The sequence below is a fragment of the Bombus affinis genome, chromosome 11 (assembly GCF_024516045.1).
Source record: "Bombus affinis isolate iyBomAffi1 chromosome 11, iyBomAffi1.2, whole genome shotgun sequence".
Lineage (NCBI taxonomy): Eukaryota > Metazoa > Arthropoda > Insecta > Hymenoptera > Apidae > Bombus > Bombus affinis.
This window is the reverse complement of record NC_066354.1, coordinates 5471697-5488629: the sequence shown is the minus strand read 5'-3', so window position 1 is coordinate 5488629 and position 16933 is coordinate 5471697. Positions and strand designations below refer to the sequence as shown.

At 39.4% G+C, this 16933-nt stretch overlaps 3 protein-coding genes across 14 annotated transcripts in view; 2 read left to right on the top strand and 1 right to left on the bottom strand.

Annotated features, from left to right (window-relative positions):
• The window catches only part of LOC126921710 (protein similar), a 36958-nt gene extending 33192 nt beyond the window's left edge, over nt 1-3766 (top strand). For all 3 annotated transcript variants that reach the window (XM_050733482.1, XM_050733481.1, XM_050733480.1), the window contains exons 11-14: nt 137-378; nt 455-600; nt 724-1238; nt 3307-3766. In XM_050733482.1, coding sequence (XP_050589439.1) covers nt 137-378; nt 455-600; nt 724-1238; nt 3307-3633 — 1230 coding nt within the window. In that variant the 3' untranslated portion in view covers nt 3634-3766. The remainder of the gene's footprint in view (nt 1-136; nt 379-454; nt 601-723; nt 1239-3306) is intronic.
• A 148-nt stretch (nt 3767-3914) lies between these two features.
• Nucleotides 3915-10074, top strand: LOC126922320 (uncharacterized). The gene is made up of 5 exons (XM_050734800.1): nt 3915-5511; nt 5617-5652; nt 6338-6903; nt 7430-7668; nt 7790-10074. Exons 1-5 carry the CDS (start codon nt 5345-5347, stop codon nt 9221-9223), a joined length of 2442 nt encoding a protein of 813 aa, XP_050590757.1. The 5' UTR covers nt 3915-5344; the 3' UTR covers nt 9224-10074.
• Nucleotides 9400-16933, bottom strand: part of LOC126921774 (synaptosomal-associated protein 25) — a 28668-nt gene continuing 21134 nt past the window's right edge. For 8 of the 10 annotated variants that reach the window (XM_050733632.1, XM_050733630.1, XM_050733634.1 and 5 more), the window contains exon 7: nt 9400-14635. In XM_050733632.1, coding sequence (XP_050589589.1) covers nt 14573-14635 — 63 coding nt within the window. In that variant the 3' untranslated portion in view covers nt 9400-14572. Of the gene's footprint in view, nt 15606-16933 lie in introns of all 10 variants that reach the window. The other 2 variants (XM_050733635.1, XM_050733629.1) reach the window with 1 other exon arrangement.

The following is a 16933-nucleotide window of genomic DNA, read 5'->3' as shown; positions in this document are numbered from 1 at the left end:
ATATTTTCAAGTATTTCCAAGTATTCCCATACAACGTTTCCAAGTGTTTCCAAGCGTTGCCAAATATTTCCAAGTAATTTTACATATTGTAATTGTAGTAAAAAATTGCTTAATCCCGTCGTGTATTATATTTCAGAGTCCAGAACGAAGTATAGATTCGTTGGGTAGCCCGACAGGGGGTAGCGGTGCGGACGGTTTATCGGAGGACGAGATGTTAATGTTAGGCCTGAACGATAGTATAGGCGACGACGAGTTGGAATTTAGAGCACCTTATATCCCAATGTCAGATCAGGATGAGGCTCTGGATTTGCTTATAAGCAATGATATGGTTATGTGGAGTCCGCCACAGACGACAGATCACAAAAGTTGTCTAAAATGGTACGAAATGATGGGACGAAAATTATAATTACGAGAGCTAGGACGAGAACCGTGAATCTTTATGTATTGTTTACAGGACGTTAACGGAAAAGGAGCAACGAACGACAGATTCTAGTTTAGCGCAGTTATTGAAAATGGATCAGGTCGTCTCCAGAAAATACAACGACCATGGAGGAGGTCTAGTGAACCCAGTACAAGTTCTCGGTCAGATCCCTAGAAAGAGTAAGTCCCTTCTTCTATCTACTAGTACAACTCTACCAATAACAAGTATGAAACTATGAAGTTTCTTCTATCTGGATGACTTAAGGTTTCGTCGAGAGATTGATTATTGTTATCCTGTCTCAGATATAAATCTAGATAACTGCCATTGGTCCTCCAAAATGGACAGACCAACGAAGCGTATTCACACTGCCTCCGTAGACGCAGGGAACGACAATAAGCGCATCAGATGTGACGAATCCGCGAAATGTAGCGGTCACCTTAGTCTAGAGGATCACCTGTTAACAAACCAACAGCCGTCTTCGAGAAAATCGTCGAACTTGGGCAACAGTCAACTGTTGCGTCGCTTGGTGTCTCAACAGAACGTTCTGCGGAATAATTTCGCGAACGGATCGTACGACAGTACGGTAAAAGGTCGACAAAGCGTTAATCGGTTAGAAGGGAATCTGAATGCGGAGGATGGCGAAGGAGACAGTGGTGGCGGAGGAGGAGTTAACGATGGCGGAGGAAGAAAAGTCGAAACGAACGAAGGAAGGTGTCGTCGAAGCGGCATAGAAAACGGCGACGCGATCAGTCAGGTCTCTCAGCGGAATCCGGCGTGCAACAGCGTGCTAATGAATCTCCTGGTATCCGGCTGCGACGTGAGTGCGGGATACGTTTGTTTCGCGAAACCGAAGTCCTCCAAAAGCATAGCGAGCACGTGAAGCAGGCGATTGTTCGAACTCGCGATCGTTTTACGATATGTCTTCTGCCTGGAACGTTGGGTCTTTCATAGGTCGTGAGCCGCGTTCTCAGCGTCTCAGCTATCATTGCCGAGTTAGTTCCAGTACGCGATCATCAACGAAACATCGCGTCGCGATGGGTCGACCGTCCACCGATCTCACGAACGCTCTCTGCGTTTAATCGTCGATCGATTCTTTTTATCTTTCTTTTTTTTTTTTTTAACTCTCGACAACGTTTCGCGACAGTCTGAGACAGAGGCGATATTTTCCGAGGCTGAGCCGATCAACCGATAAAGGATTAACGCGAAGAGTTAGTTGGCAGTTCACCAGACGATGCTTCCGAACTTCGTGTAATTTTTCTCGCGATGCGGACAACGATGGATTTATAAGTTTCCTAGGAAAGTTACTATCGCGATACTCGATTCGGTACTCGCAAATATGATCGCCGAGAGAGTGAGAGAGAGAGAGAAAGGCAGAAAGGAAGATCGAGTGAACGAGGGGTCTTAAGCGAGAAAGATAAAGAGGGAGAATATTTAGAGAGTCGAGGTGACTAAAGTACAAAATATTCAGGATGCTGTTGATAGAGTACAGAGCACGCGCGCGTCTCCCGTGTCTTCGAAGGATACACGGGAGATCTGTTAGGCGAGACGAGAGATGTAACTTCGCACGGCCGTAGTTCGTTTAACCGTGTCGCTGTTTAACGTCACGTTATGTATTCTACTTCAAAGTATATAAAATTGTTGATTGAAGATTGTCCAAATACATTGAACATTGAACATCGAATCATCTGAACTGCTGCGTTTCGTTTCCTCCTTTCTCATCCTTCCGCTCCAATCGCCTTCCATCGTAGTCTTGATATTAATGCTACGTCCACGTGCTGAGTATATCAAGCGACGTTTCAACGAACGATGCTTTTGCTTTTAAACGATGTATCATGAACAACATCGAAGAAACAATCGATCATTATCGATAATGCTGATTATTAAATCTTTTTTTACATCTGTCGGTAGTGACGAGATTATTTTCAAAGATATTGCATCGATTGCTTTGCGTAATTTGAAAAAGCGAATAACGTTTAACATACTTGATAAAGTATGATTTCGTCGCGTACGAAATTTCATGGTATTTATGACAAAAATTTATGCGTTTCACATTTCATTTATCAATATATCAATCATTGTTTTTACAATTTAAAAAATATGCTAGTTGATTAGAAATGTGTTGTTTAGATCAGGGCCTGTACCAAAGCTGACGAATCTGTATGTATTTTAAAACTTTGAAATGATCGTGCGAATGCAAGTAACAAGTACAGAAGTAATATTTTCTATTTTACTTCTTTCGTAGTTAGAAATGTTTCCCAATTTCCTAGTCTTTCATACGAAACGCAGCAACACGCTTTCGAGACCGTGACGCGTTGAAAAACATACAACATTGTGAAGACATGCTCATATTTGGAGGGCTGAGGTTTATTTTCAGAATAAATAAAAAGAGAATATTTGACGTTGAACGAGTAAGGTGGAGTCAGGGCTCGTGTTGATTCATATGTTAGCCTCATATCTTTATTTTCAATAAACTGCAAGTTTTTACCCAAATTTATATTTTTAAGAACACGATATAGTCTTGGCTATATATAGTTTATTACGTGCATTCTTCCGTCTTTGAAATCGTTCTTAAGTGCATAAAAGTCCGCACTTTGTCCATTAATATTTATCCTTTAATTACAAAATTTTAGTTAAAAGACATTAAAAATAAACTGCAGTAATTGGATTATTTCTTATCTCAGAGTTACCATTCCTTGTAAAAGTATATAATTATAGCTATCTGGTTAATATACTGACTTCATCCTATCAGTTACGTAACGTGTTATAGTATATTACCCTCGCGGAGGGTTGATTAAAATATCAAGAGTCACGCGATATTTAACGACACACCCATCATACTCTAGAAATCTGTGAACGAAGGATAATGATTGGTATAAATTATTTAGGAAAACCTAATGGACTCGCGGAACGTGCCGTCCATATACCCTAAAAGCCTGATGTCTCCACTGTCTGTGAACCTGGAGAACCACCAAATGGTGCCTCAATGTCTGGATTCCAGAGGGTCTAGCGTATCCTTCGACCAGCTGAGTCCTGCTGCGAGAAAACAACTATCCAACAATACATTTATTACTGGAGGATCAATCGAGTCGTCGCCATCCTCGCCGATGATGCCATTCGAAAATTTTGATTATGATACGAGTATGTCGGCCAGTGGTTTGCTTCAAGTGGAACCGGAATTGTTTGGAAGTCTACTGAATCGGAATCTCGTTTAAGCGTTCGTGTTTAATCCGAATACAAGCCGACTCCGCAATAGAGTTGATCGGATTTCGTGAGGATTAAAAAGGAGAGGATTAAAAAAAAAAGAAGAAGAAGAAATGCAATATCTAGAGCGAGATAATAGAGGATCAGTTTGTTACGGGGCAATGAAATGCTAAAGCGGCGCAGCTGGAGATGATTCAGGGTGTTTATCTTGCACGATTTGATAGCGCGTATCGTGCAAATATATCAATATTTTTTCATTGGTAATTGTGCTATGTATAACGTGCCGTATGGATTCGTGATGATAGTTTTTCTCATACGAAAGTGCCAATGCATTTTTAGGGCGTTAGCCGGTTAAGTCTTGTAGTATAAAGGATAATGAGAGAACAGATCTACCTGTGTGGTATAATATTGTTTTATGAATAAATCGAACCTTGATTCGATTCTACTTCTAATAGAGCATAATTCTCTCTATATATAATGATTTTACCTCATACAAACAAATATATTCGTGTCCATGAGTTTCGCTGTTCATTGATTTGGATTGTTGATAATTTGTCGATGCATAGAAACTCGAGGCAAAAGAGAAGACGATGGAGGATATTGTTAATTGAGAAAAAAGATATATGATATATATACAATAAATAAGATGAATGAGTATGGAACTGAATATGGATGTGTGAATATGGAACACATGCGGCACTCGTTTTCTATATTATAGCCGATTGATACGGCATTTATGGCGAGCTGATAGCGTTTATCGCAATCCTTGTCGTCGTTGTTACTGTTTTTTATAGTTTTTAACGAGGCCAACCCGAGAATCAGTTGTTATTACCATATTATCGTATTATCGTTCTGTGCACATGTATTAAGGAATATTATAAATTCTAAGATAGTATACATATATATATATATGTATATTTTTACTTATTCACTTATTGATTACAATCACTATAGTAATGTCTAATTTTATTACTTTACTATCATCTCTGTATTTTTATTACCGTAACATCTATGGTTATTACTAATAATCCTATCTATATTACAGTGTTGATATAGATCAATATTATCATGAGAAAAAAAAGTGTTATAAGTAAATAAATAAATAAATAATCTTTCTAATATTTCACTATTTGTCTTATCTATATCGTTTAAGACGTTAAGAGCGACTAATGTAGGCTGATTCTAATACTCAAAAAAACAAAATGATCCATTGCCTAAAATATTTGAGCCTTTATAAGCCCCATTTAAGCCTTTATAACTATTATAGACGAAGTTCCATTCCATACGACCTTTGGTTTAGTATTATCGTTCTGTAATAATACCGTCGTAATATCGTTAGTTGCGACAGCTGCAAACAGTAACATTTCTACTCTTCGTCCGATTTAATTCCACTTGTTCAATTTCATTAATTCCTTAATTTAAGAAAGATGCGCTGCTATGAATTTCCATGATAGCCTGTAAGAGATAAAATGATATGACGTGTGTCGAATTTTTAATCGAATATATCTTGAAATTATTAGCAATCTATATCACAAACTTGCAGTGCAAAGATAGCACCGAAAGAAATAGCATTATCGCATGACACTTCAGGTTTCAATATCTTGGCAATAAAGCAATTTTGTATTGTAACCCTTTAGAGGAAATAATTAGGGAAATCACACAAACTACGATGATTGGCTCTTCGATACCAATGAAGATTATCCATCACAAAGCGAACGATACATGGGCTTAGTAAATGCCGTTTATTGCTGGCCCTCCGTGAAAGTACTCTACTGTATTGTTTTCTCCATGAACCTGGCTGGTCTTTTAGCCGTCGTTCTGGCCATTCTCTGGGCCGTACGATTCGAAAGAGGCTTTGCCGATTACCTGAATCTTATCACCCCCGGTTAGTCCACGTACGAAAACCATTTACCTGCTTTTAATTCTGATTCGTTTCATCCTCTGATTTCGGGAGATTTTCTGATTGTGTCTCGTAGCAGTTTTCTAAAATACAGCTTTCAATCTGTCGAATCTTTTTCCAATTTAATCAGGTATCGAGCGTTTATCTATTATGGAGTTAGTGATCGTATAAATGATACACAGAATTTCATTTATCTGAACACATCGTGATAAACATATAATTGAAGTATATTAATTCTTCCTACTATCTATTATTTTTCGTTCACATAGCGAGAGTTGATGTCCAGATAAGAAGAGTTAATCAGCTGAGCTTCGGTTGAACAGAAATTAACTGAAACACAATTTAGATAAATGGAGTTCTGCTGTACATTGAAATATACTCTATCGTCAATGAATCATGGAAGATTTAGCATATTTGGGATAGCCATAAGGGGATATCGTAATTACAAAATAAAGTTGATACTTGTTAACGGCATCTAGATCATATTATTTATATTTCACGGATATTATCGCGTATATTAATTACAGATCTCTTTTATTAAAGACAGTGTTTCAAACGGGCGATTTTCTCGTGACTTATGAACGCTAGTGTATGTATCGACACTGTTGCACTTTTAATATTATCATTATTTCAACATATAAAAAGACTCTGAACGTTCGGAGAATTATATATAAAATATCGCAACAATAATAACTCGTAAAACTAAAATAACTTATTAAGAATGGAAAATGACGATTGGGCTACGAATGATCCACGGAATGCAGCAGAGTCACATAATAATATTTTGCTATCGTTAGGCACGACTAACGCTAAAAAATTCTCCCATTTCTCGATGATGGTCATACGACGAATTTTTTAGAATTGGTTTTTTTTTTATTGTGTGGGTTAACGAGCGGATCACGACGAGCAGGTGACGGTCACGTGTGGACCGCGATCATCGTGTCTGCTGGCGTTTGCTGTTCCCCTGCCTACATCCTGGGAATTAAGTGCTGGCTCTACCTGAAACTAGAACCAGCTAGAAACGATTTAGAGGATCAACACAAAGTGGATGACAACGTAGATCCTCACGATGTGAATCGGCTTCTATTCTTCCACGTGATTGCCTGCCTGCTGTCAGGATTCTTGGTAGCTATTCTAAACGCCACTTACTTGATTCTGTTGAGCGGATTTCAGCAAAAAAGCCGCGATGGCTTGATAGAAGCTATGGAGAAATATGGAATTGACGTCGCTGTGAAAGCGAGGGTGGACGCTCTTCAAACCGAACTCGAATGTTGCGGGGATGATAGTTACGAAGATTGGTTTCGAATTCCGTGGCTGAAACTGTCGATGGAGGGACCTGAGGATATGGAGAACGGTCCTCGACTGGAAGGGCAGTGGGTATAATCGAACCAATTACCATTTATTATTGTTAATAAGAAGAATTAAATGGTTAGTGACCATCGTGCACGCTAGTGTAGAAAAGGAAACAAGGTGTTAGCAATAAATATGAAAAATGGTTAAAAGGATAATCGAGGAACTTTCTGAGAAAATGAACTGCGAAATTACATCGTGAATTGAGGGAATTGCACTTTAATGCTAGTTTCTAAATACGAACTACGTTTAATTATCGATAATTATAGTGGTCTCGAAGAATTTTTTCTTCTTTTATATTTACAGAATAAATATGAACATAGTGCTTCACTCGGCACCTATAAATGTATTTACCATGTGGCTCCTGAATATTTTTTCAGAATGTTCCTTAAAATACGATGATTGTCGAACGATTTTAAGAGAACGTAGATAATACCGCTTAATCTCAGCTTTACCCATTTACTTTTGTCTGTTTTAAAAGGAGGTATTAGCATTTTTAGTAAGTTCTCTTAGTCTGCCTTAATGCTTGAATGCATTGACTGTGTGATAAAGATCAGTACCAGAAGAGCGAGAAGAAGAAACTTCCACGCCCGTCGATGTACCTTTTTCCTGCTGTTCCAATGACATTCCGAAACCTTGTGTTCATCACGATATTCTCAGCCCCAGTGCCGTCTACAACTACGATCCTAAACATTTAACCATCTCCACTAATGGGTGCAGATCGAAGATTATAAGTCGAGGTGAAGTTATCAAAACGTACTTGACAGGATATCTTGCTCTTTTATCCCTATATCAGGTACGTATAAAAAGAATAAAATTAGAAATTCATATAAAAACACGGTGAAAAGTCTTTCGAGAATAAAGTTCAATGATTAAAAGTCAAAAATATTTTTATACACTTCACTTTTGGTTTTCAGGTAATTTTGTCGTACGTGTCTCGATTATTGCAAACAGCCTATAGCAACGAGCTGTACATAGGACCTCAGAAGACTCGTTACCACGTCTGGATATTCTTCAAACCGGAAGATTTACCTGGAAACGAGCGAAGAAGCGAGCGAATGCGTCCTCAGAGAAAACAATCGAAACTAAAGTTAGCCTCCACGTTCTCGAAAAGTTGGGACGAGGAGGAAACGAGTTCGCAGCGTCGTAAAAACAGGAAGGGTAGCATGAAAGTTTTAACGAAGATTCGTTCGAAAATTTCCTCCGTTAAATCGAAAAGCCTACCTGCCATTAGACCTACCTTCTTTTCTAACAATTCTCGAGGTAAGAAACGAAGCGCGCAACGGTTGGGAGAGATTGGCGAGGAAGAAGATGAGCAACCAGAAGAAGAAACGAGACTTCTCTCGGAACATAAAACGAGATCTGAGGTTCTTATGAAAAAAGATCATCTCTCTGTGTTTTCATTATTATCGGACGATTCCTCGGCGAATTTACCGCCGCCACCACCACCTCCACCTCCTTTTTTACTAAATCTTGATGTAGAAGACGACGAGGAAGATCAAGTTCTTTCCGAAATCGTGCCTTCAAAGTCCTCCAATATAACAAAAGTTAATGTACCATCGATACAAAACGTAATTACAAATCAGAACTCTGGCAGACGCATAAAAGTATTAGAAAAATTTGGTCAAATCTTGGAACGTGTTGATAGAGGTACTCAGCATAGGGAAAGCGGAGGAGCAGATATTTCGAGTAGCAATTTGAGATACGATTGTTCGAGAAGCGAAGTTCGTACAAGGCTAAGTTCAACGGACATTTACAATAGGTTCCGTGGTACTCTTCAGCACACTCTGGCTAGAAGAGAGGCCATTAGAGCTCGAAATGGATCGACAAAACTTTACAGTCCCAGAAGTCGGATGAAACTGGAAATCAGAAGAAGCAATATTCTAGCTAGGATACGAAGCAAAAATGTTCCTCCTTCTTATCGTTTACTGGCAGATTTTGAGCTCCATACAAGGCCAATTTTTCAACCACATTCAATACAACTATCTGTTCCTCCTCTTGCATCATCTCCGCCTCTTTCTCTTCCTCCTCCACCTCCACCTCCACCTCTACCTCCATTTCCTTCGCCAAATCCGATCAAATGGACCAGAAATTCAGAGAGAATTTGTGAAACAAAGGCATTACCGCGAGAACAACGCCAATGCAGCATTTGCAATCGTCCGGTCGAGCAAAGCCCCAGCTCTTCTTCTCGCGAATCTCTCGTCGAAGTTCGTAAGGATGCTCGAACATTTTCTGCTTCAGCTCGAAGAAAAGCTCGCGCCACGTTCTCGCGGCATAGGGAGTTTCTAAGAGGAGATTACGCGTCTTGGAATCGATCTACTCCCGTTTCTAAATCCGTCCAACGTAGATAACTCGATTCTTCAACTGATTCTCTGTAAAATGTTGCCGTAGTAATCAGTAATGATCATGATTGCAAGCGAGTTGGATGTAAAAATGTAAATATAAGTAGAAAAGAATAGAGAATAGAAAAACGATACCTGGCAGTGTCACTGAAGATGAGAATCCAAGGTAGAAGAAACAGCAGTCATACAATACTTGATGGTTTATTTGCCGAGAAGTAAAATACATAGGCATTTGTTATAATAGTACTGCCGAAGAATACTTCTTACGTCTCTGTAATACATCTAGCGACAATACATCAGTACTAAAAAGAGAAAAGCTGATTTTTTCATCAATTTGTCTGTTTACCAAATACTTTACAATGTTCGCGTACTTTCCCTCTATCTTTCATCATCCTTATGTTTTTTTTTTCTTTTTTTTCATTATTTTTCAGTATTTTTTCTTTTTTACGTTTGTTCTAACTTCTTTGTCAGGCTTCGTGGTTTACTCTACTGAATATTCGCGATTTCTCGTCTCGTTTTTATCGTCGCTTCAAAGAATCGGAAAGCGGCCGGCAACGACGAGGTGTTCGACGTTCGTCGTAGTCGAAAAACAAAAGAAATTAACAGCGTCGAGCTTTGTGGTACTCGTCGCGCCGTAGTCGTTTTCATCTCGGCACCTTGCACTTTTGCACGGTGGTCCCAATTTGTGTTAATAATCGCGATCGTACTCTTGTTATTGCAAACGTTAGACGTCGGTGCACGCAGTTCTCATCGTCTCGCTTTACAATACCGCTCTATACCGCAATAACTTCGTCAGGAGACAGTCGAAAGATAAATTTCGAACGACGAGTTTCGCACGAAACTTCTCCTTTCTTGAAGATCGACTCGAGAAAAATTGCACGCAACCACCGTAAACATTACGAATACGTCAACCAAATAGAACAATGCATCAACAGCGAATCTTCAAATCGGTTGCACACGATCTTTCGCGAGCTTTCGCCTCTCTCCGTCTTTTCGTTTTTTTTTTTTTTGTTTTTTTTTTTGTTTCTTTTGTGGTTGCTGCTCCCATAGTTTTCCATTTTATAAGAAAACTGCTGTTCAATTAATCGGTTTATAATTTCATCTCGTTCACTCGATCTCTCATTCACACCGTAAACCATTTCCCTTTTCCGCAGGCTACTTCGTCTATTTTGACCTATCTATGCGTCTATCTACTTAAATCTGCGTGTTCTATACAATTCTGTGAATATTTAAAATTACGCGTACCACATAGACCTATAACAGGTTCGATATGAGTTACTCGTTTCAGATACGAGGGATTATTTTGTAAAATAGGTACATAATATAATTCTTCGAATAGGCGGTGATAAATGTTAACGACGAAGTAACAATACAATATTGCTCGATTCCGTATTGTATAATATATATATAATATTTATGATAATATAACAACATTATCCGCTCGCAAATAAAGTAGATTCTTTCGCTCTCTCTTTCCTCCCTTTTTTTCGTTTTCTTTTTTCTCTATTTTAAAGGTCTACATAAGAAGGGGGCTCACCGCGCTCGTTCCGTAAATATATGCATGTAATATGTTTGTATCGTATTTATATATATATATATATATAATCTTTATATATATATATATATTTATACCTATTTATAATCGTTCGTATATCTTTCCTCTGACAAAGTAAATAATTACGATAGGCCTAACGATCTCGAGTAACAATCATAATCATTATCATCATCAAATATCACGCACTTGCTCTCTAATATTACTTCCTCTCTCTCCCTCTCATACATTCATTTGCTCTGTTCCTTCGTTCACCAAATTTCCCTTAACATTCTCTCTTTTATTCCTCTTAGTACGTTCGTCCGGCGAAGCGTCCAAGAAGTTTTGCAAGCTACCGATCATAACTGCATTACTACGTTAATGAGAAAAGCAAACAAACAAGCGAAATCGAAAGGAACTACTCGTAATATATCCCCTTCCTTCTTTTTGTGCTCCATTCTTAATACAACGCGCGACTCGAGGGCGATACCCTTTACAATATTTATACAATATCGTTATATATATATATATATATATGATTAATTCGTTAAATCCAAAATAAAGTTTACGTGAATGTATAATAATTAATACGTGTATCGAAATCATCTCATGCTTATCGACGATATGCTAAATGCGGTGTACACGTATTTTCTTTTTCTCTTTGCCAAATGTGGTCTACATAAAAAAATCTCTACGCGACAAACTCTCCTCATACTTATTGTTTGTTCACCTTCTCTCTCTCTCTTTCTCTCGCTCGTTCTCTCTTTTCTACGGACTAATTTTGATGCTACTGATTTGAGGGATCACGTCAGCGCTGACAGCATCTCTGCTCTCTGTCTCTATGCATTCTCTTAAAGCTAAAGAGGTAAGTGTAAAGATGCGAATACTGTTAAGGCTGACAGCTGCTTCGAGAAACATCCCTTGTCTGCAGCGTTGGATCTAATCCGCGGTAACCACGTCATGTCTATCACTATTTCAAGTTACAAATTATTATATAGTAGTACGCTACTTCTACGTATTTGCAAATTTGCAGTCCTCTAGCAAAGAGAAACGAAAGAAAAAATATCGACTCATTGTCAGAACGATCGCAAACTTATTGCGCGTAAACAACTATCACGGTTCAATAAGATAAGGATTCTGAATAAGAGATAAATTCTGGAATGTGGATACTCGCAGACCGCGAAACAGAAACGTAACCGGGAGAATCCCAGGGCGCCGTGGTGACACGACGTACAATGGATTATTCGTTCATTCGTTCTTTCGCTCGCTATAGTACAAAGTAGAGGTACTTCGCTTCGTGTAAATACAATAATGTACAATCTTTGTTTAAATCTTTTGTCGTATTCTTCTTGCTCTCTCTATCGCATTCGTGATTTCTTTCACTTGGAGTTAAACCTTACAGTGACAAACCCGGCGCGTTGAGCGTGCGCGGGACCGCAAGAAACGGAATCGATCTACGCTCTATGATGAGTCGACAGATAAAACGATGAACAAAATTCTATCTACACATTTAACACCTCCTTCCTTTCTTCTCTCCCCTCTCGCTTTCTCATTCCGTTTCCCTCTCTCTTTCTTCTAGACTTTTTTCGCTACGACATCCTCTTCGTTGCATTGGTTTATCAAATTCTTCTTCCATTCTTATCTCCGCCTGTCCTTCTCTCTTTTACCTTTCCCATCACTTTGCTCTTATATTTTTCTCCTCCCTTCCTCCTACTCTACACACGGGAGGAACCACTATACTCTCTCCGCTCCCTTTTCTTCTTCGTAAACATCAACTTGCTGCCGCGCTAAACGTCCTCCTCCGCTTTTTACCTCGCCCCGTCTGTCGTGATCCCCTCCGGTTTCTCGTGTTCTCTCGGGAAGCGAGATATTTCGTTGATCGCACGATGTTCGACGTAGAGCGTATGTATCGAGAAAAAGGTAAGCGAGTAACGACCGCTTTCGGGAGGAACCTAATATTATTTGCCATTTACGGGTAAGCTCCCTCGATCCATTCGATATACATTCGCGTTTTCAAACATGGTAATCTCGTACATCATACATGTATATCTCGAGGCTGCTCCTCGGCTAGCACGCTCGCTACGACCTACTGCTGCTTGGAATTACCGCGCGACACGCGCGTGTGCTCTGACACACACACACATACACACATACACACGCATCTCTGATGTCTATCTACGTATCGATCTACTGTACACGGATATTTTGGTCGTAACGCTAATCGTGATAACAAATTACATGGTATGTATTACCTAAAGAGGGCTCGCTGTGCGTATGTATCGTTCACATGTGCACTCCCACACGCTGTGCGATCTATACTACTCTCCCTTTTCTCTTTTGTATTGTTCGCTGTATATGGCTGTATTCCAGATTTCTCTCTGTATATCTGAACATAGCTACATGTATGTGTACCTATATATGTGTATGTATGTATACAGGGTCGTTTGGATTTTGCGCGCGCGCGCGTGTGTGTGTGTGTGTGTGTGTGTGTGTAACGATGCAGAGAACTACAGCGTGTGTGCGCTCCCGTCCAACTGACATTGTCGTTTCCTGTGTTATATGCTTTTATTTTCGTTAACTGTGGGTAATCTTTAACCCTTAAACAGGCGCGCGATTCGTTATTATTATTTTTTTTTTTAACTAATGGATCTCTAGTATTTGTTGTATTCTGTATTCTTATTTTTGTATTTTCTCTGTTAATAACTCTTCTTATTTTAGAAACTTTTTAGATAAATCGTTAAAAGTGTAAACGCTATATCACGAGAGGAAGAACTTGGATAAACGTGCAATTAAGACGAAAAAATCTTTACACTTTTGTATCCTCTTTTTCATCATTTGCTCTCTACTTTCTCCCTTTCTTATCTTTTTCCTTGTAAACATCTGGCTCGTCTTTTAAAAAACTCTATCGGATCACTGAATTGACTTGACGACGTTGCGTCGACATCTTCGTTACATGTAAACATTATTCGTAAATAAACTAACTTTTTTTTTCTCTTCTACTTTCCTCCTAAATATTTCTATGTCTTAAAGATGAAAATTTGCTCTCTTAAGGGTTAAAGATGATGTTCGTAAGTACGCCCGAGCAGATTCGCTGAAGGACCATTCGAAGATAGTTGAACGTAAAACGGACCGAAAGGAGGAATCAAAGATTCACAATAAAAAAAAAAAAAAAGGTATAATCGCTAGAGAATGGAGCTACTTGGATGATATACTAACGACGGCAATAAAGATACAAGTAATATATTCAAATAGAATTTACTTCTAACGTTCGCCGAAAATAAAGTGCACAACAGGGTAAAAGATGGTACAATTTATTTCCCAGAACGCAATAACTCTTTCGACGCGTTGCACGAACAACAATAAATAGACTAACTGCGAGTAAATACGTACGAAAACCGATGAGAACGATTCTCTCTTGGGCGTTTTCTATAACGCACGCGTTTACTGTCTACAAATATACACTATAAATTGAACAGAACGAAGAACGAAAAAGATTCGAACGTAGGACGGAAAAAAGAACATGTAATATAGAAGTTGCATTTCGTTCTTTCGATCGTCTATTTGTCAACTCGTTTGTAATAAAGGTTCACGACGATTTGAGGTATAAGTAAATCGTAATAAATAAATTGCAAGTACATGAACACGATTAACTGAGAGTAACAACTGATCGTGTGTATCTGTAGCTGATAGCCCTGGTCTTTTGTTGTAGTTGCTAGTGTTATTGTTGTTGTTGTTATCAATAATAGTGTAGTTGTGGTTGTGATAGTGGTGATGGTAGTATTTGTTGCTGTTGGTGGCCGACGGGGTGCAAGTGGTCGAGAGTGGCCTTACTTGAGTAGCTGATGGGCTCGCTCGTTGGCCACCTTTATCCTCGTCTCGTTCGATTCGCCCTGCGTACCAAAAAAACAAACAAACGGAAGATCGTAACTCAAACTTAAGCGTGTATCAAGATCATGTAATCGTCGACCTCGTTTAACTTCGATTATTCTGCGCTTTTTATTCTCTCGCCTGGTCGTTCGTCGTCATCGTTGACTCGTACTACTTCGTACTTGAGCTCGATCGCTGCTGCGCCCGATTTCCATTCTGATTTAAATTCTGCCCGATTGGCAGAATCGATGCAGTAATCTAGACGATACCGCGGATTCTTTGATCGAACACGAGAAGGACCAGATTGAATATTCGATCGAATCGAAAGGAATACAGCAGCGATAAGAAGGAAACAAAACTCGTGCATAGTCGTCACGACAACGACGAGCGCGGCGACGATACTGCAGGGTTTCATCCGACAAATAAGATTCCAAAAAGATTAGACGTTGATATAAGCGCATGTATATAGATATATACGTATGTATATGTATAATATACTACGTACGGTATAATCATATCGGTGAAACCAGAGTAAAAAAAGGCTGGACACAACAAGAAGAACGGTAAAAAAGATAACACGGTTACAAGGGGTGTAAGAACTAAACGACGTGTATAATAATAGGAGATTGCACTAAGTACACGAGATATAAGACACACGTAATATATAAATCGATGTAACCGGAAGGCTCGATGATTTCGTTGTAGCACAAACAGGTGGATCGAGTTGGGTTGACGGGTTGGCGGTGTCCGACCGACGACGAGAAGGCAGAAGAAAGGGTCGTGGGCGTGTGAGCGTACAATATTTTGGAGCTGATATACATATTATATATATATGTGTATATATATACGTATATGTATATATATATATTCATTTATTGTTTGACTATTTAGGGCTCGGAGGAGACGGGTACGTGGGCAGAGTGACGCATTTTACTTGAGTAGAGCGTGCGCACGCTGATTCGCCACGGCTATCCTCGTTTCGTTTGACTCGCCCTGCGGATTATCATAGTTTGGATTTGGTCACAGGTGGTATAAAATAAGAGAATCATCAGTTGAACGTAAGGCAAGAAGAAACAGAGAAAGAAAAGACAAAAATAGAGAAAGACAGAAAAAAGGGCCAACAAAGCGTGTAAGACACGGTCAGGATCGACCGATAGCTAATATTTGGTGCAATGTAATTATCAATTTGTTTCTTTTATTCTTGCATCTTTTTTCTCGTCTCGTTTTATACATTACTCGTTTCTTATATACTCTAACATGTGCTCTCTTTTTTTATTTTTTTTTCCATTGTTTCTTTTTGGATTTGTGATTGCAATATTGCTGAACACAAAAGACAGCCCGTGAGGATGGCAAAAAGTCGAATGACGCCGGTGGTGCGATGACGAAGAAGGGGATAGTTAAAGGGACGGCTAGTCGTGCGGTGCACGTGCGTACGCATGCCAACGCGAAAACGAAACGATCGTTTATTTACTATTTTAAATAACGACGCGTAAAATACGACTCGTTTTAATCGGTCCCTGTAGTGCAATCCCTTTCTCTCTCTCTCTCTCTCTCTCTCTCTCTCTCTCTCTTTCAACAACAATCGTTTCGTCTTCGGTAAATAGAATTTCCGTGCGAATACAAAAATAATGTGTAGGATTTATAGAAGTATATATAAAAGAAGAGGAAACGTTCTATCCAGTACGTTCTCCTGAAAGGTGAGATAATCTCGACTAGGTTGTCTTCTTCTAGGTTGAGGAACAATGACTCGGGGCTGAAGGATACATGTACAAGGAAAAGGGAACAACAATGCTACCAAATAGAGCGTATACTCGTACGACACGTTGCCCATCGTCGGCGGCCAGAAGTCTTGCAATCGGACAGTATCGTCAAAGAAACCACGAATTCTTACACGAAGCCGACTTCACATGAATCGCCCCGTCTTTATACAGAATACAATAATGCACGCTAAAATCTTTCGCGTTATCTTTTCACCTGAAATCTACCGTGCGCCAGTTTTTCGTTCCAGTAATTCGATCTGAGCGGAAAACAAGATCTGGCACGAGCACTGTACATGTAGGACGTGTCAGAACGAAACGGAATTCCCAAGGACACGTGAAACGTCGACCCGACTTTTGGGACCGCGCCAGGAACGAAGGGAAACATGGACGGCTAGGTAGATCGAAGGGCATGTAAGAAAGCGAAAGCGACAACGAACGTGTTGTGCATCGCTCTGAGCGCGTGCATCGTGAGATAAATAATCCACGCATGCTCCGTGGAGAGAAAAATATAGCGGAGCTAATCGTACGTGTTTTCAATCATCATTTCAATCAACAACTCGT